This window comes from Sinocyclocheilus rhinocerous, unplaced genomic scaffold, assembly GCF_001515625.1.
Source record: "Sinocyclocheilus rhinocerous isolate Xijiao unplaced genomic scaffold, SAMN03320098_v1.1 scaffold711, whole genome shotgun sequence".
NCBI classification, from domain to species: domain Eukaryota; kingdom Metazoa; phylum Chordata; class Actinopteri; order Cypriniformes; family Cyprinidae; genus Sinocyclocheilus; species Sinocyclocheilus rhinocerous.
The window spans coordinates 3112787-3133090 of NW_015641018.1; the positions used below are offsets into that span (position 1 = coordinate 3112787).

The 20304-nt window shown below is 38.8% G+C and overlaps 3 protein-coding genes across 4 annotated transcripts in view; 2 read left to right on the forward strand and 1 right to left on the reverse strand.

The window, feature by feature from the left end:
- npepps (aminopeptidase puromycin sensitive) overlaps positions 1–4281 on the forward strand; it is a 20132-nt gene extending 15851 nt beyond the window's left edge. The window contains exons 19-23 of the mRNA XM_016570111.1: positions 345–401; positions 488–595; positions 1035–1190; positions 1312–1359; positions 2995–4281. Of these exons, the coding sequence (XP_016425597.1) occupies positions 345–401; positions 488–595; positions 1035–1190; positions 1312–1359; positions 2995–3141 (516 nt within the window). The 3' untranslated portion in view covers positions 3142–4281. The remainder of the gene's footprint in view (positions 1–344; positions 402–487; positions 596–1034; positions 1191–1311; positions 1360–2994) is intronic.
- A 1336-nt stretch (positions 4282–5617) lies between these two features.
- LOC107753856 (39S ribosomal protein L45, mitochondrial-like) lies at positions 5618–9907 on the forward strand. 2 transcript variants are annotated; one of them, XM_016570129.1, is made up of 8 exons: positions 5618–5742; positions 5982–6165; positions 8170–8287; positions 8374–8472; positions 8592–8640; positions 9093–9242; positions 9333–9506; positions 9582–9904. In XM_016570129.1, the coding sequence occupies exons 1-8, from the start codon at positions 5680–5682 to the stop codon at positions 9678–9680; spliced, it is 936 nt and encodes a 311-aa protein (XP_016425615.1). In that variant the 5' UTR covers positions 5618–5679; the 3' UTR covers positions 9681–9904. The 2 variants fall into 2 exon arrangements, with proteins under 2 accessions (XP_016425615.1, XP_016425616.1); XM_016570130.1 differs by lacking the exon at positions 5618–5742 and adding an exon at positions 5751–5850 and having other exon boundaries at positions 9582–9907.
- A 1043-nt stretch (positions 9908–10950) lies between these two features.
- The window catches only part of LOC107753843 (probable G-protein coupled receptor 179), a 14871-nt gene continuing 5517 nt past the window's right edge, over positions 10951–20304 (reverse strand). Inside the window, exons 6-12 of the mRNA XM_016570108.1 lie at positions 20000–20068; positions 19142–19251; positions 16936–17174; positions 16048–16186; positions 15865–15967; positions 15521–15670; positions 10951–14940 (exon numbers count right to left, since the gene is read on the reverse strand). Coding sequence (XP_016425594.1) covers positions 11479–14940; positions 15521–15670; positions 15865–15967; positions 16048–16186; positions 16936–17174; positions 19142–19251; positions 20000–20068 — 4272 coding nt within the window. The 3' untranslated portion in view covers positions 10951–11478. The remainder of the gene's footprint in view (positions 14941–15520; positions 15671–15864; positions 15968–16047; positions 16187–16935; positions 17175–19141; positions 19252–19999; positions 20069–20304) is intronic.

A 20304-nucleotide genomic window follows, 5' to 3' on the forward strand; every position in this document is an offset into this window, starting at 1 on the left:
GGTGGATATTTGTGGTGGTCAATGTGGATATTGTGGATGAGTTCTTCTGTGTCATCATGTTCTATTAGTTCTACAGCTTCAGTTTCGTAATTTTCACGCTTAGTAACACATACAGCTGTTCCCTCAACACAGTGCAACAGTGAAAAGGAACCCCTTTCAAACAGTGTCGCGTTCCGAACGTTGTTTAAGCGACATACACCGGTATTGCGGTATTTTAAAAATCCATATCATAACAAAAATAAACACCGGTATACGGTATGAACCGGTATACCGCCCAGCACTAAACCTTAGTACTGGCTCAACATGTCCCTGTAAATGTAGGTGTTTTTTTTGCATCCCTTTAGGTATACCTAACAGTTCTGAAGCACGGAGACAGCACAACGCTTGACACCATGCTCAAGGTGACAGTTAACATGTGTCTGAACATTACACAGCGACAGCCTCAAAGGTACAGACAAATAAAACATCTCTCATGTTCTGTGTTCAGCTTCACAAGCAGGCAGACATGCAGGAGGAGAAGAACCGCATCGAGAGAGTGCTGGGAGCCATTCCCGCCCCTGACCTCATCCAGAGAGTGCTTAACTTTGCCCTGTCGGTACGCAAATACACACACACACTTACTGTAGAAAATAGGTCAGACTGGAAAAATTTCAAGCACCAGAACCACACTTTACACGAGTGTGAAATGTTTGAACGGATAAAGGGAATGGCACAAAACAGTCAGGTATTTTGGGGTGAATCGTGCCAAGCCTGTCAATTACATATCCCCGAATTATTGTTGAATTCGTGATTTTTTATGTATTGAAGGACCAGAATTATTTAGTCCCTGTGATTCATGTTTAAAGCTGCAATGCATACATTTTCCTCAGGAGATCAATAAAGCACCATTTCATCTTTGAATTAGGCTAAAATTCTCACAAGAAATCCAATCTGATCTGACACGCTCATTCTCTGAGCTCTAATCTGAGTCTGTGGGAATTAAAAATCTCCAGAAGTGTGAACAGTGGCGCTGAGTGTGACTGTGGTATTTTTAGGAGGAGGTTCGTCCCCAGGACACTGTGTCTGTAATCGGGGGCGTAGCTGGAAGCAGCAAACAGGGGCGCAAAGCTGCATGGAAATTTGTTAAGGACAACTGGGAAGAACTTCATAACCGTTACCAGGGCGGCTTCCTCATATCAAGACTCATCAAGGTGAAACAAGTGCAGTACACAAATAGAATGCAACAGTCCGTAAATTAAGATGGGAAATACAGTATTAGACCTAATTTATTGATTATGTATCATGAATATATGTTTTGTTTCTTCACTGCAGCTGACAGTGGATGGGTTTGCAATAGATAAAATGGCTGCTGAAGTTAAGGTGAGCATCATGTCACTTATAAGCAGCGTTGTCTGAAGTCAAGTCAAGTCACTGTTATTTATACAGCACTTTTTACAATGCAAATTGTCAAAGCAGCTTTACAGTATTAAACAAGGAAATAGTGTGCCGTTCTCTGTTTAATTCCAGCAGTTTAATTCTAGGTGTGTAAAGTGAATGTAAATGCATTTTCCAGTTATGTTCTGCTTTTTAAAAAGACTATATATTGCACTTAGGTTGAGTAAACGTTGCTTGCATTTCATTTGAATTGATTCTTTTCAGTAAAGCAGTGGAATCAGTTCACTAATCGCAATGATTTATTAGTGAATCAGTCTTAATATGAATGAGTTTTAAAAGTCCTTGTACAGTTATCATAAATAATGGAAAGATAATGTAAATTCATTGTTTAAACAAAGTATAAATCTGTTAATATAATGTATGCAAATAAGAGTGAAAATTAATATACAGTCTCATAAGAAAAAAAAAAGTATGCTTGAGTTTTACTCTATGTATGACTGTTGCCTGACAAAATATTAAACAAAGTGGTATTTACAGCAAGAAACATTAATAAAGTCTCATTGGGTGAATCGCATCAAACCTGTCAATGTTGCCAAAAATCAACTATAGAAATTATAATCATATTGTTTAACATACATTTTATATTTTAAATATGAATATATTTGTTTAATATTGTTGTATTAGCTTTTATTATATTTTGTAAAACTTTTTTTTTTCTGCTTTAAAATGTTTTATAGACTAAATATTGCACTTGGTTAGAGTAATTCTTGTTCTAGAAAAAAATTTTTTTAGAGTAAAACATTTTTTTTTTTTTTTTTAGTTAATGACATTAACCCCGTTATGCACAACACAAAAATAAATAAATAAAACTAAAAATAGGCTTGATTTTCTTCACATGAATATGGTCTCATATCTTTCTTTGATTTTGAAATCACCCAGACATTTCTTGACAGACTTTGTGAGATTCACCCATATGACTGCTGGATGAATCCACCGATAAAATATTTGATCTCCCGTGAGGAAATACACAGGAAATGATTAGAGAAGGATGTCTCATAAACATCTGACTAGAAATACAAACTGAGAAGTAAGTGGGACATGTCAATGATTCATTAGTCAATCAGTCTAAATTTTGTTGATTTTATAAAAAAAAAAAAAATTAATATACATTACTAGCATTCAAAAGTTTAGAGGTTTTAATGGAAATTATTGGGCAAGGATGCTTTAAATTGATCAAAAGTGACCATAAACGCATTAATGAAGTTACAAAATTCTATTTCTGTTTTATTTCAAATAATTGCTGTTCTTTTTATCTTTCTTTCCATCAAAGAATCTGCAGAATTGCAGAAATAAATGACATTTTAAAATATATTAAAATAATTAAAAAATGGTTATTTAAAATGATATTTCGAAATATTCCTGCCTTTACTATTTATTTTCAAGAAATATAATGCAAGCAAACATTTCAAGCAGGAAGTTAGTTTGGTTTCAAATGATGGAGCAATAGATGTCCTGTTCAAAATCCAGATAAAATGCCTTGTGATACAGTTTGAAAAGAGACCGATAAGCACTGCAGGTTGCTGTTCTGAACTGAAGCGTTGGTGGTTTCTCTGCTTTCAGAGTTTCTTTGAAAGTCATCACGCGCCAGCGGCCGAGCGCACGGTACAGCAGTGCTGCGAGAACATTCTCCTGAACGCTACATGGCTCAAGAGAGACGCAGACCACATCCACCAGTACCTGCTGCAGCGGAAAGCGCCCCCCGTCTGACCTCTGACCCCTCCCTGACCTGCTCACTCACTCCCAAATGAGCATCATCTGGCTATCTTCAGCAAAAACAGAAACGATTACAAAACTGCAACTCCATCTTAAGAATTACCCAAGAGTCAATCAAGAGAAGTGAGACTAGGAAACGAGAACGTTATTCACTCCTGAGTGTAACGTAGTTCCCCATTCTGCCAGCGGGAGGCGCAAGTGCACTCGAGCAGAGCTGTGACTGAACGCAAGAGATTCTCCATGTTATTTTATTATGAGCTGGTAATGCATGTACACACGTGGTTCCCTCAGTATGGCGCTCCTCTCATACAGTGGTATTATTACGCAATCATCTCTCCTTCCTTACATTCACAGATAGAAAAAAAGCAAGCATGACGTTGATATGCTCAGTTTTAAATGTGTGTTTTCTTTTGTTCTGTACAAACGACGATCTCCTCCTGTTTTATCAGTAATGGCTATATACGCGTTTTACCCATAATCCTCGGCGGTGTGACTGGGCAGAATGGGGGTTAAAGGTTGGAACGCACTGGTGACTGAACAGACTCTATGGTAACGGCTCTGAATCCCATCGTTAGTAACGGTTAGGACTGAAGACGCATAAGCATGGTACTGTGTGTATATTGTAAACTGCGAGCATTAGTTCTGAGACCTTCAATTATTCTCAAATGTGATTATATATACATATGTATGATCTCTGATCTTTGCCCTTGTCTCCTGTATGTCACTTATCACCTTATCTGCAGCACTTCCACTGGTTTGTACCTCCAGAAACTGCGAAAGAAATTAACACAATGGATGATAAATTACAACAGTGTCATTAGCATTGGCCAGGATAATACAAAGATTTTATAAACTTATTATTTTACTGTTGCTGAAATCGGAAATAGCATTCGGGACTAGTTTGGGACCCAAAACAATTATGATTTTCAAACTCGGGAGGCCTTAAATTGGTGAACCTGATTTGCGTAAATGATTATTCGCTGACATGCAATGGGCTCATATTAGTGTTGTTGATCAGCAAACCAACAGACACAGAGTTCATGATCATCAAATTCGGTCGAAATCTTTCCCTGACATGTGCTTTTGTTTAAAATACAATTGATGTTCATTAAAGAAGGTGAGAAAAAAGATAAACGATGGGCACAACTGTATTGTGGGAATGCTGTGTTGGATTTGTACATGTGAGGTATGACTCTTCATGCTCTTATATTTGTGTGCATTTTGTAAACTATATACAGATGAACATGTATCCCATAAATGTAGACTATGCCATAGAGGTTCATGCAGTTCAAAAACGTGTTTCAAAAACAGCACTTGTAAATAATGATTGAAATCATGTGCAGCAGGTACAGTGGGAGGAAAGACCAGGACTTTGCTCAGTTTTGGGACACTGAAGCACAGATGATGAAGATGATGATGATGAATGTTTACCTGTGTGTGAATAGATTGATGTTGGGAGCTTGTGTTCACTGTGTGCACCATGCATACTAAGACTGACTGTGACCGCAGAGTTCAAACATCAACGATCATGAGGGTCTGATTTCACAAGATTTTCATTGCAGTATTGCCGGAGACAACATAGAAACTGGGCAATAAAGGAAATCACATCTGATGCAAGAGAGAAACCTTGTGCGATGGATTGCTTGCGTTTATCAACCGGTTGCCAACTCTCGCGAGACAAATAAGCAACCGCAGCTTTAAAAACAAGCCCAATATTTTTTGATAATTTATCATCAATATTATTTATTGCCAATAAATGAGCCTACAACATATTAAACTGAAACTACCCTTTCATCTGAAAATCAAAAACAAGTTATTTTAGAATTTATTTTAGAACTCATTGAAGAAAAATCACGTTCAAAAAGAAGGCGCGTGGGGAGGGGACGGAATATTTGACAAATTACGCTGCAGCACTTATATTATTGCACTGGTTGGCTATTAACTGCGAGCAGACAGTGTCATTCAATGCATTGGAGAATACGGCGAACATAAATAAAGAAACGAAGTTGCTTGTCAGGTTTTCCTAACAAGCAACCATATTTTTTTTTAAAATAAGCCCAAAAAACCGCGACCCGGGATTTTTTCACGCAACTTTACAAAAAAGGAAGCCCAAAGTCGCGTATAATACGCGGACTTGGCAACTCTGTTATCAACCTATTGGAAAAGACATCCTTACAGCTTTAGCACGTTAGCTGGTTTCTTGTCAATCAAATGCAGTCGTGAGAAAAAAAAAATGGAAATAATAAAATCATGGTGAAGATGCAGGTATGAAATATTTTAGGAATTGTTGTTTGATATAAAATGATTCTTAAAAACATCATTCCACTCAGGTCGGGTTTCAGAATCAAGTCACTGAGGGTGCTCTACGTCTATTTTGACATACTGTATATTTGTTTTATTCCATTGCTATGGCTATCGCTCTCGCTTTAGATACTGTAGTACCTCTCCTCTCCACCGGTGGGCGGCGCTAAAGTCTGATTCACACATGTTAGCTATTTTTCAGGTAAACGAAGGAGTCAGTGTGACAAGAACATGGCGATCTCCATATGTAGGACGTTGAAATACCTTCAACCGACAACGTGTCAGAATATAAAGGTATGAAATTAAAATTTGACTTCAGCGGGGCGCCTTTCGCAAATATACAATGTGAATGTGCACATGCATGCTGAAATGATGTTCATCGAGTGTCAACTGGAGACTTGGGTACATATTATAAACGCTTCAGGGATTTATTTACCTGTTTTCCCAACACTTTTCTTTTTGTAAAAGGTCAAATATACATGTAATCTATACTCCTTTATTGTCAAAATCTCTCTCTCTCTGGTGTAATCCAGTGCGCCGCGGCGCTGCTGCCGCAGCCGCTGTTGGTTCCGATCCGCACAAAGAAGCGCTACTTCATTCCTCCAGCGGTGAATGTGAAACAGAAAAGCCAAAGCGAGCAGGAGACTAAAGCCCGGGCTGCTGGTGTGGTGGTCCGGCAGCAGTACATAGAGAGAGCCATCAACATCTCATGCACAGGTACACATGTCAAACTGCTGTCATCGCCTGCACATTTACAGGTAGGTGCATCTCAAAAAAATTAGAATAACGTGAAATATCTTTTTTTTTTTTTTTGTCTTTCATATATTCTAGATTCATTACATGTAATGTAAAACATTTCAAACAAATTTTAATTGATTATTAGAGCGTACAGCTCATAAAAGTCAAAAATCCAGTATCTCAAAATATTAGAATATTTCCTAAGATCAATAAAATAAAATAAAAGGATTTGCAAAACAGAAAAGCTCAAGTTCTTTAAAGTATGTTCATTTATGCACTCAATACTTGCTCGGGGCTCCTTTAGCACAAACTCCAGCATCAGTGAGGTGTGGCATGGAAGCGATCAGCTCTCCATAAAGCTTGTCAGCAGATGAAAGCATAAAGTGCTTAAATCCTCTGGTAGACGGCTGCATTGACTTTGGACTTTATAAAACACAATGGACTAAACACCAGCAGACGTCACGGCACCCCAAATCATCACTGACCTCGGAAACTTCATGCTAGACTTCAGGCAGCTTGGATTCTGTGCCTCACCAGTCTTCCTCCAGACTCCAAAAATTGACTTTTATCTGAAAAGACGACTTTGGACCACTGAGCAACAGTCCAGTTATTTTTCTCCTTAGCCCAGGTAAGATGCTTCTGACGTTGTTTCTGTTTCAGAAGTGGCTTGGTAGCCCCTTTTCCTGAAGACGTCTGAGCGTGGTGACTCTTGATGCACTGACTCCAGCTTCACTCCACTCCTTGTGAAGCTCTCCCAAGTGTTTGAATCGGCTTTGCTTGACCGTATTTTCAAGCTTGCGGTCATCTCTTCCAGTCAACTTTGCATTTAATATGCTTTGATACAGCACTCTGTGAACAGCCACCCCTTTCAGTAATGACCTTCTGCGACTTACCCTCTTTGTGGAGGGTGCCAATGACTGTCTTCGGGACCATTGCCAAGTCAGCAGTCTTCCCCAATATTGTGGTTTCAAAGAACACGAGATACCCGGGATTTATACTGTAGGGATGGTCATTTAATGAAACTCAAATGTAAATATTCTAATATTTTGAGATACTGGATTTTTGACTTTCATGAGCTGAAAGCTCTAATCATCAAAATTAAAACAAAAAACTTTTGAAATGTTTTACATGTAATGAATTTAGAATATATGAAAGTTTCACTTTTTGAAATAAGTTACAAAAAAAATAACTTTTTCCACGATATTCAAATTTTTTGAGATGCACCTGTATATGTAAACTCCTCCAGAACAAAGTCTGGACTCACCTGCTAATTCTTTAGTCAGTAATAATACATTTACTACTACTGCAACTAATAATAATAATAATAATATACTTTTTTAAGATACGTGTACATTGGCACAATTTACACCAGTGTCAAACCTTTAACCATAAACCTTCCAGTCAATGGGTTTTTAAGATCATTATGTGAAACATTCACTAAAAGTTTGATTCTTGTATGATTTTTATTTATTTATTTGTATTTATTTAAATGTAGCACAGTTTCCACAAAAAACACAAAGCAGCAAAAAATATTTTCAGTGTTGATGGAGATCAGAAATGTTTCTTAAGCACCAGAGAAGCATATTAGAATGATTTCTGCAGGATCATGTGACACTGAAGACTTGAGTAATGATGCTGAAAATTCAGCTTTGCATCACAGCAATAAATTACATTTTAAAAATAGAAAACGGTTATTTTAAATTGTAATAATATTTCACAATAGTACTATTTTTTTTCTGTATTTTTGATCAAATAAATACAGCTTTGGTGAGTATAAGAAAATGCAAAAACATAAAAATCATAAAAAGACCGTTTTAGCACATCAAATTTTGTAATATGCTTAGTATTTTATTTGGAAACATCTTCTCTGAAGTCTTGAGCATTGTTCTTTAGATGTTTAGATGATAAACCAACATCACTTGTTTAAGAATTTTTCACATTATGGTTCTTTTTCATATGTGATTTTGTTTTTGTTTTTTTCAGCGGGCATCTTTGATCCGTACGTTCCTCCTGAAGGAGATGCACGCCTCTCCACGCTGTCCAAAGAAGGTCTGAAGCAGCGCACAGAACAGCTGCGTCAGAGCGCAGCATCACAGCTGGCGTAAGCACCACCGAAGCCTCAGCGACTCTGTAAACGTCATACTTCAGATGCTGATGTAATATTGGTACTATTTTCTGTTTGACCAGGTTTCGTAAAATCAAGGACCACGACCCCGAGTTCTCCACTAAAGAGTTCCCAGCACTAGCTCAGCAAATGTTCATAGATGCTCATGCAGCACTCACACAGTAAGAAAGAAATCCTGTTTTATCAACAATAGTTCCTGCTTCAAAGTTTTACTGTCTTTTCCATTTTTCCCACTTACAAGATCTGCATTAATAAACATGTCCTCTTTTCCTCTTCTCAGATTTAACAAAGAAAAGCTTCATTCTTTGGTGACCGAGAGGTGTTACCCTGTAAGTAAATCTGTATATGAATGAACTGTCAGAATTCACAATTGAGTTAGTCAGCTTATTATTTTAACCTGGTTTCAGACTCCAATCAAAACTATGTAAATATACTTGAAATTAAGTAAAGGTTAACTGAAGTAAAACATAAAAACCCTTAAACATATTTTATTTCAGCTAGTTGCCAAAGCAACATTTCTCATTTTCATTTAGTTCAACTTCATTGACCAAAATAACTAAAACTGAAATAAAAAAATGAATAAAAACTAAAAGACATACTAATTAGAATATATGTGTATAATCAAAATTGCTATAACTAAAATAAAAAAAAGCTAAAAAAAGAAAACTAAATAAAAAAATTTATTTAATAGTATCTCAGTGTTACTAAAATAACATTGACTCCAATGTGTCCTTATTCAGCATTTCAGATTGTCCAATGTGTGTGTGTGCATGTTTTGCAGGAGATGGTTCGGGGGAACCGTTATAAGACTCTGCGCTGGCGCTTCATCGAGTCACTGGAGCCGCCGCGGGTGGTCCATGCAAGGTGTCCTGACATGATCAGCAAGGGCAACCTGTACGGTCAGGTGACTCTCCGTGTGCATTCTAGACAGGTCAGTGATTTAGACTAACAATTGTGTGTAAGAGTGTGACTGCATGGGAGTACTCAGATTTTGGGCTCATGATACCAATCCATCTCTCAGACATTGGCAATCTATGACCGCTTTGGTCGGTTGATGCTTGGGGATGAAGATGAACCCAGGGACGTCCTGGAATACCTAGTGCTGGAGAGGCATCTGGTCAACCCCTATGGGCGCTGGAGACTCCATGGCAAGATTGTTCCAGCATGGGCTCCACCAAAAGATCCCATTATTAAGGTAAACGAATAGGATCAAGGAGAAAATGTGGAATGTTTTAACTAAGACTTCACATCTGACATTTGATTTCAACAGACTGTCGTGATTCCTGGTCCTACGCTGAAGCCTGAGGAGGAGTTTGAGGATCTGCATTATCAGGTACCAAAGCCAAAGGCAGTGCAGTGGTACAAGTAATTCTGAATGTGGTGCCTTACTCCATCCAACACAGATCCACTCTGTACAGACTGATTCCCAATAATTAAAATAAATATTGCTGTATTTATAAAAAAAAAAAACTTTGGTTGTTGCTTTTTTTTATTCGCATTTGGCACTCTCAAATAACTGTACATGCACATATAGACTTGTTATACGCGGTAATCAACATGGTGTTACTTTCAATAAACATGGAACTTGATGAAGATCAACACCTTGCATTTTGCAGTTTAAACGTTTATTTCAGAACACTCAAATGACACATTTTTAAGAATATAAAAATAAATGTTGCATTTTTTACATTGACAGAAGTTAATGTAAACTTCCTTTGGCTACTGTTGAAACTGTTGGTTCTTACAAAAATCTTACCTCATACAAAAGCACAGTCTTTATGTTCCTAGTTTGAAAAGCTGACATTGCAAGTTCTGTCAAAATGATAGAATAACTCGAAAATAAACTCAATTATCGAACTCTGGTAGGAATTACAAGTGCAATCTAATGGTCATTACCTGTGCTAATATCTGTTATCATTTTTCAGAAGCAGCATGTAAATAGGTTGAATTAAACATGTAGACAAAATTTGTGTTGTAAACCCTGAACATTTAATTTCACATCCTCCATATAAGGGGACTTAAAACTGTGTTCTATGAAACATCCTGTAATTAATGTTAAAACGAATCAAATTTAATCATCATATTTTTATACATCAAGAGTAGTTTGCCCTAGAACAATATTAGATTTTTTGATCACACATACTGTCTGTGTTATTATGTAATTTCACATAGTATAATGTAAAGTGTTATGCTTTTTTTAAATGAATACTTTGTAGATGGGCTCCTTGTCAGAAAAATACAATGGTGCTACCCTGTAGATTTGTAAATTAACCAGTTTGAAAATGCCTTATTTGAGACATGAAACATGCTACAAAATCCTGTTAAATTTGTTAAAGGAGTGGTTGATTGCGATTTCACTTTTTTAATGTTAGTTAGTGTGTAATTTTGCTGTTTGATCATAAACAATATCTGCAAAGTTACGAAGCTGAAAGTTCAATGCAAACGGAGATATCGTCTTTTAAAATTCTGGCAGTTTAATGCCTACAAAAACGACTGGTAAGGGACTACAACAAGTAACTTCCCGGGTCCGTTACGTGTGAAAAATAATGCGTTTTTGAACAAACGAAGCATTAACACATGTTAGACTGCACCCCATAAACACAATCAAGCCTATAAAAAAACCACCCCTTTAAGTTTGTTTAAACCATTTGTGTAGACCAAAGAGCTGTTAAACATGAACAACTTTTAAGACTAGCAACATTGGTGTGTATATCAGGACAGCTCGTCTATTAACTTAGTTACTTAGTAATATTAGTGCAGTGTTTTTTTACTGAAAATGTGTTAAATCAGACTTTCTAAATGTTCCACCCAGGGTATGTTGGTGACGTAGGATTTACGGACAATATAATCTACATAGCCATATGAACACAAATACACACAAAACAATACCAAATTAAACAGGGTGTTTGTGTTAATGTAAGGCCAAAAGGGAATGTGCACAGGAGAGCAGTCTGTCTTAATAGCAGTCAGTCTTCAGATATGGTTTGTTAAGCTGAAGAGGGAGAACATTGGCATAGGTGGAATCCTTTCTTAAATAACGGTCAGTGAAGTGTGCTGATGACATTAGAGGGACATTCTGCATAAAGCTGAAAAGTGTGACCAGTGGTCCATTTTGTCACAATGAGTCTTTCAAGCTGTATAAAGCACAATGATACTGCCCTCGCAGTTCACAAGTCTGGAGGGAAGATGAAGGCCTCTGCAGCAGTTTCTGCATCACCATCATCTTCCTCTGGTATCGCCTCCTCCCAAGTGAAGACATCTAAATGATCATGCACTGTTATAGATTCTTGTCTGCCCCCTCCCATATCCCAAGGGCACAGTGCATCACGCCGAGCCAGAGGAGGGTTAACTCTCATCTCTTCTGCTGTCTGTGTGCCTGTGTCTGAAGGGTGTATCTCACTTATATCTGGGGCATTTTGACTTGTGCTGCTTTCTGTTGCTGGTGGTGTTCCCATATCATTTTCCCTGGGACAGACAGATTCTTGAGCACTGTCTTGCCTTTTTGAGGAGATGGCATGAGTGCAGTCTTGTGGCACAGATTGTTTGGGTGATTGTTTTGCCTCCCACGGACAGGCATCTGAGTAGACACTTTCTTGTTTCTGGAGGGTCTTCACTGGCTCACCTGTATCCCATGGACAGACATCTGCAAGAACACTATCTTGTTTCTGCAAAGCCTTTGTTGTCTCTCCTGTTTCCCAAGGACAAACATCTGCCTGGACACTTTCTTGCTTTTGCAGGGTCTTGACTGGCTCACTTGTCTCCCATGGACAAACATCTGCATGGACACTTTCTTGCTTTTGCAGGGTCTTGACTGGCTCACTTGTCTCCCATGGACAAACATCTGCATGGACACTTTCTTGCTTTTGCAGGGTCTTGACTGGCTCACTTGTCTCCCATGGACAAACATCTGCATGGACACTTTCTTGCTTCTGCAAGGTCTTGACTGGCTCACCTGTTTCCCATGGACAAACATCTGCATGGACATTTTCTTGTTTCTGCATTGTCTTTGCTGGCTCTCCTGTCTCCCAAGGACAAACATCTGCATGGACACTTTCTTGCTTTTGCAGGGTCTTGACTGGCTCACTTGTCTCCCATGGACAAACATCTGCATGGACACTTTCTTGCTTCTGCAAGGTCTTGACTGGTTCACCTGTCTCCCATGGACAAACATCTGCATGGACACTTTCTTGTCTCTGCATTGTCTTCGTTGGCTCTCCTGTCTCCCAAGGACAAACATCTGCATGGACACTTTCTTGTTTCTGCATTGTCTTTGCTTTCTCTCCTGTCTCCCAAGGACAAACATCTGCATGGACACTTCCTTGTTTCTGCATTGTCTTTGCTGGCTCACCTGTCTCCCATGGACAGACATCTGGATGGATCCTTTCTTGTTTCTGCATGGTCTTCGTTATGTCTTCTGTTTCCCAAGGACAAACATTTTCACGAACACCTTCTTGCTTCTGTAAGGTATTGACTGATTCTTTTGTCTCCCATGGACAGACATCTCCACAGACACTTTCTTGTTTCTGTGTGGTCTTCACAGACTCACTTGTTTCCCATGGACACACATTTACATGAACTGACCCCTTGTTTGTAGCTCCCACCTTCTCTTCTGACCTCCCAGAATCCTCTGCTTCCCACGGACAAATGGTTGCTTTCTTAGGCATGGTCTCTTTTAAAGACTGTCTTGTAGCGTCTTTTGTATTTGGCTCAGACTCCCAAGGGTTTACTTCAGTTACAGGTGGGGGTGGTTCAGGAAAATCACTTTCATCTCGTTTCAGTATATAACTTGGTTCTTCTGAACCTGCATCTCTCTGCATCTCTTGGTCTACTGAACTTTGTCTTGCATTAACATAAATTACCCTTTCACCATGTTTTATTGAGTCACTAGAGGTTTTGATGGATCCCTGTCTAACCTGAGAGATATTTGTGTCTAGTACATAAGAAGAGCATGCTTCAGGCTTCACATTTACCTGCTTCTGGGTGTCTTCAGACATAGGGACTTCAACATTGGTATTATATATATTGTCTTCAGTGACTCTTGATGGCTCACCATCTGTTTCCCAAGGACTGACATCAGTATGTATGCTCTTGGTTTGCAATTGCTCTACTTCCACAACCTCCCAAGGACAGACTTCAGAAATGCTGGTTTGATGAAAAGGTTTTGGGACATCCCATGGACACACTTCTGTATTAGGAACAGCCAATAATGATTTCAGTTGAAACTCAGGCAGTTTGAAGACATCATTACTTACTGTCGCAGATAGTACTTGCTTGTCACTATATTGTCTTTGTAATACACTGTCATTCAAATTCTGCTTCCTGACCTCCAAGACCACCTCCTCTGACTCCCATGGACAGATGTGAACTGGAGCAGAATGTTTGGGACTCCTTTCAGGAGAATCAGTAGATGGCAACCGTATTGCTGTTTGTTTGACAAGGCAAGGTTTTGTGCCTACGGTAGTCATAGCCCGTCTGTGTGTCTGAGGGGTACGCTTGTCTGAAGCTGCACTGCCTGGGTACAATCTCATGGATGTAGACAAAGATTTCTGTAGTGTTCCCTCCCTAACATTACTTTCTTGTAGGCTTTTCTCTCCGCTCATACTTCTTCCAACTTCTCCAATGCCTTTTGCTGCAAGGAGACTTTGGGTAGTGGAGCGGAAAGAGAAAAACTGAAAGTCCTTCGGCTGGCCGGAGATTGTGTGTGGTGACCCTGGAGCGCTACAGGAGATCAGAGGCTTGGGTTTTGTGGAATCAACATCTGACTGAATACCATTCCCAGTTTCTGTTGCAGGAGGAGTAGGAGGTGGCAAGAATTCCCATGGACAAACATATAACATCGTTGGTGACGAGGTAGCACCAGGTGATTTGGGTTCTTCTTGTTTCGAAATGGAATATGTGACATGTTTTTGGTTCTTGTTTGCAGGGAGCTCCTCTGGAACCTCCCACGGGCAGACCTCGGCCTTGTCAAATGACTCTGAGAGCAAGGCACTTGAAGTCTGCCTCTTTATATCAACATCCACAGTTAGCTGGGGTTTATCTGCTGGGGCAGCTTTGCCAGCAAGCGACACATTTCCAGTGCTTCTACAAGGAGTCACAGAGCGATGGTCATTGCGTTCTATGACACTAAGTGACTTTTGAAACCTGCTGGGCTCTGGAAGTAGAAGGTTAGTGTCTACCGATAGATTGTGGGCACTGGCAGACTTGCAGACCAGCAATGTTGCGTTGATGGATCCTGAGTCGGAATGCAGTGAAACCCTTTTCTCTTTGCTACTTATGGAGGAGTTTAATAGGGAGACCTCCCTTTCTGGGGTACAATCATAGGCACTATGGGACTTCCGCATCTTTGGAGAGGGCTGCATTAAAGTTTCATTCATCTTGTTAATGCTTGTGGTCTGATGGCTTTTGTAATAAGATCCTGATCGTGTTATACTTCCTATTGCAGCATTGACATCCTTATCTTCACGACTGCATTGCCTGCTTAAACTTTCTGGGATCTCACTGATCCGTTTTATAAGGGACCGTCCAATGCTGAGGCGAGAACTGCGCTTCTTCGGAAGGTGGGGATTGCTGTTTGCCATCCTCTTGGTCTTGTGGACTTCCAGCTGAGAATACAGTTTCTTCAGCTCATCCTGGTGCAGAGGAGAAAAATGGTTTCAGTTGAGGAAAGCTGGAGGGAGCAGTACAGTAGGATGGTTTTTGTGATGGTATGTCCACAGCATGATGTTCAAGAGGCACCTAGTTATAGGGTAGTATTTCAGAAGAGGGCAAGTAAAGGCAGAGGAGGAGGAGAAGACCAACATCGGTAATAATTCTGTAATTTTTTTAAAGTGATTTTTAATAATAAAATTGCTCAGGACATGTTGGCTCATGGGGACCAAGGTTTGAGTCCAACCTGGGTCTTGTCCCAATCCCATTCCCCTCTCTCTCACCCCTTGCTGCACTCTTTCCCATAAAATAAAGACAAAAAGCTAAACTAGCTTCTTTTATCTTGTCATTATTATGTTTAGTAAATGTTTATGAGAAGTTAGTATCAAATTTTAGACTTAGTTTATATGAGTTCATTTACTGTAAAAGAAAAGGTCAAATTTATGCTTTTTATGTAATTCATAAGTATGCAATGCCATAAAGTGTTGGTGTGTTTGATTTTCTTAATATGGAAGTGTGAGCATGTGCGAGTTAGTAGGGCTGCTGCAGGGCAAGGTGTTTTACCCGAATGTCATCAGGGTCCAGGCTGTGGTCACTCCAGCAGTTAGAGTTGACACTACTGTTGAGGTAAGAACACGAGCGTCGCAAGTCCACCTCCTCCTCATATACTTCTGCAGCTATTTCCTCTCGGCCGGGCCGAGACATGTGGAGAAACTGCAACAAACACCAATGCTGATTTTTGCTTGGGACAGGGCTACATAACATTAATATGAGAAATGTGTGATATGTGCGCAAGTTTATCAGAAAGTACTTAATAAATAGATAGAGGCTGCATTTATTTTGAATACTTATGCTATTTACTGAAAGTTAAACATTGCAAAAGTAAACAATGATAATCTCGACAGTACCTTGGGTACAAAAAGCAGGCCGAGCGTTACAGTAATTGTGACATGCGTGTGAGTGAAGAACAGCAAGAGCATCCAGTCGGGATGAATTGATGGTCTTGCAAATCTGAAAGATACAAAGACAAAGAAGTCAATAGGACAACCTCTTATGATTAGTGTTAAATAAGAACAACTTTATTCCCCCACCTGAAAAGATGGAACGCGGAGGAGAGCAGTAGCTCATTGTGGATTGCGATGCTCATGTAACGTGGTTCGTGAAATGCTGAAGGTACCGTCTTCACTGCACTGCACAGGAAACTGCCCCAGCACAGAAATAACAGCTCCGCTGAGAGAGAGAAACAACTTTGTTAACTTTAAAGCTTTTATTTGTCACATACACAAATATACACAACAGCAATAAGGCAGTGAAATATCCTGCCTTTGTCTTTGTCCTTTTTATGAAGGGAAAAAAGGTGTAAGGACAATTTGACTTTTTTTTTTATTTGACTTTTTATTTGTATTATGTAAATCATAAATATCAAGTTTTCTTAGGGTTACTCCATTTGGTCCAAACGAAAGTTGCTTTTCCAAGGTCGAAATATAAATTTTGAAATAAATCGCATGGTTATGAGGGTTTATGGAAGTCCTCTCTGTGATATAATTTCCTGTTGTATGGTTTGCTTGTCAAATGAAATAGTTTTGACTACATGCCGACCAAACTTATTTCTTTACCCAAAAACGTTACTCTTTAAACAAGACTTAAATAAATAAATGTGATCTACAGACAGTTGCATCAGTTCTAACTTTGAGCCCAGTGTTGCTTTTTAATGTAAAAAATATACATTTATTATTTGTTGTGGTGTGTTATTAGTATGGTAGGTAGTGGTTAATGCTGAATCATATCCAATGACAGCGGTTAACGGTGTTCAAATCATCAGCTAAATGCTTCAAAGAACATTCAATTAAATTATCCAGGACCATTCATCCTTTCATTTGTCTGATCTACTAATGTGCCCCAGTTTCAGTTAATCTCTCTGCCAGACACTCAAGAAAACCGATGGACTACTGCCACCGGTCAAAAATTACATCACTTGCCCACAGCCATCATGTAGTCCCACCGGTCCAGGTCGCAGACATTGAAGCCTTGTCCTTCTGAGGTGGTGGAAATGATCAGCAGTGGAACATTCCTGTCTCGATTCTGAAGGACGCCCACGGTCCACGCACACAGGAACCAGCTGACAGTAAGCACTATAACTCCCAGCATCCTCAGCACACCTGTGGTAGTGATGTATGGCACTCTCTGGGCCGTACGCGACAGAAACACCTTCAGAACCCTGGAAACACATGTGACCATTTAGGCTGATTCATTTTGGGAGTTTCAGGTTTATCAGGTATTTTTGCCTTAACAGGTATCCAACCTCTGTTGGATCCAATCATGTGAACTCATTTGTAGCCTAATAAAAGCAGTTTTATTTTACATGGAATGGGCCAACTCATGGAGGAACATTATGAATATTGTTATTAGGGGTTCAAACGCGCAGTGCTGAAACCCTATTGTAATTGATAGAATGGCCAAGGATCAGCATTCTTCACCTAAAAGTGATCGGGCAGACCAAACCGTAAGTCGCAGAGACTTGAAACTTGGAGGGATGGTAGTACTCACACCATCTACAATGTCACCAAGGCTCTCCCCAATCGGCCTGACGGTGGCGCTACACCAATCAAAAGTACGAAATGGCTCATAACTCATAAACCGTTAAGTGCCTTATATTGTTGGAATCCTTGGCTCACAGTGGACAAAACGCACAAAATTTGTAAGATTAAGTTTAACTTTCAACTCATCGTTGCGACGGGATGCCAAAATGTTCGAAAGGGGCGGAGCTACTTTTACTAAAATGCCTATAACTCTTGAGAGTTAACTGAGATATCTTCGCCCATAACGGCTATAACTAGTCCAATCAACTTGAAAATTGGTATGCAGTGTCTTTGTCCATAGTGTCACAAGCATCTATGAGGACATATGCATATTTAAAAAAACATGGCTGTCATCGGCTAATGAAATTTGAGCACCTATTAGACAAGGTTAATGGAAGCTGATTGGAACAAAACTCAGTGGGCCTGTTTGTCTCTTGGCCCTAAAGGTCTGTGACAAGTTTGAAAGAAATCGTCCAACGGGTGGTGTTAACGAGTTTTACGCCTCTGTAATCACGCAGCATTTCACATACAGAAACAATATACCATACGATAGACCTCCTCACTGTGAACAACTTTGCCTCAAGAACCACTGCTGTTTGTTTGCTGTTGCTGCTGATTGTGAAAAACCTACTTTTGCGAACTAGTCTTAGGTTTTTTGCACATCCTCTAAAAACCACAGCTTCTCTGACTCTCAAGGTCAATAATTATCAAAAAAAATTGATCTTTACGCTTTGGTTAGCTATAACGGGGTCATTTTTAAAAAAAATGGGCATTACCAAATATTTTACACAGAGCGATTCAAATCATTGTACTATGGAAGCCCGTTTCCGCCACTAAATAAAAAATAAAGGTAATTGTGACTTTTTATCTCACAATTCTGACTTTTTTTCTCGGAATTACGAGTGACACGCAATTGTGAGTTATAAAGTCAGAATTGCGTGATATAAACTCGCAATTGTGAGTTATAAAGTCATAATTGCGAGATATGAACTCGCAATTGTGAGAAAAAAAAGAAAGTCAGAATTGCGACATATAAACTCGCAATTGAGAGAAAAAAAACTAAGAATTGCGAGTCTATATCTCGCAATTCTGAGGAAAAAAGTCAGAATTGTGAGATAAAAAGTCGCAATTACGTTGTTTTATTTTTTATTCAGTGGTGGAAACGGGCTTCCATATTGTACCGACATGCTGACATCCTAAATTGATCAACTAATTTTATAAGCTTTTTTATAAACAATTAAGTTTATCTTTATCTCCTGTGATGCATAGCTGAATTTTCAGAAGCCATTACTCCAGTGTCACATGATCTTGAATCATTCTAATATGCTGATTTGCTTCTTATCAATTTTGAAAACAGTTACTCTGCTTAATTTTTATTTATTTTTTTTGCATGGAGCGGCTCAACTCGTCCTGGTAGGCAGCCTGTTATTTCTAGAATGGCAGCAGGACTTCAAAAACACAAATGAAATTACTGAGTGAATTTTTAAATGCCTTGAGATAGCATCTTATTTTGCAACATTTCATCTGACGGATGTGCAGGTGAGACAGATGGAAGGGAGGACTGAGTTTGATAAATCTCATATGACAGGACTGAAGTGCTACAGACCGGTACATCTTGAGCGTCACAGTTCCATAAACAATGGCGAAACCAAGCAGACGGACCCAGCGGAGCAGAATACACCGGAAAGTGCTGGGTTTGAAGTATAAAATGAAGACCTGAAAACACAGTTTTTTATGCTTGTAAAAATACAGTAAATACAGTAATATTGTGAAATATGTTATGTAAATATGTATTGAAATAATATTTTAATTTTAATTTTTAAAATATATTTTAAAATGTAATTTATTGCTGTGATGCAAAGCTACATTTTCATGATTATTACTCCAGTCCTCAGTGTCACATGATCCTTCAGAAATCATTCTAATATGCTGATTTGCTGTTGAAGAAACATTTATCAATATTGAAATCAGTAGTGCTTAATATTTTGCTGGAAACTATGACTTTTTTTTATCAGGATTCTTTGAATAGAAAGAAAAAGGCAGGAATTTATTTGAAATAGAAATAATTTGTGATATTATTAATGTGTTTACTGTCACATTCAGTATACTGTACTTAATGCATCTTTGCTAAATAAAAGTGTTAATTACTTTAAAGAAAAATCTTACGCAAACTTTTGAATGGTGCTGTATTAGTCAGCAAATGTTTAAGAAGGTGTTTCGTGTTTTAACTTAAATGTGATTTTGTTTGCATAATAACCTCACTTATATCCTAATTCATAGTTTTGTAGCATAATTACTATAGTTAATTTGTTAGATGCTAATTTGTTATTGCAGTTGGTTAACCTAGTAACAACCATAAATTGTGTAATTTTTGATCATTTTCTGCCTTCTAAGTGCAAGCCAGCCGTTATGATTTCAACTGCAGTCCAGTAATCTGAAAAGAAGATTTGAATCACACACTCACTGGGAAGTAAAGCAACAGAGAGCCACACAGGATCATCTCCAGCAGCAAAAGCCCCGACGATCGGATCCGCTGAGAGATAGAAAGATGGAGAGAAGAAACGGGTGAGAAGTGGAGAGGGGAAGCTGAGGTGAAATTACTAAAGCTGTCAAGCATGCATGAAGTTTGTACACATGTGGGACCTGTTTGAGAGTGTGTCTGAAATGATGCATCGAAACACACAGTACCATAATATGTAAGATATATATATATATATATATATATATACAGTATATATATATATATACAGTATATATAGCATATCTGAT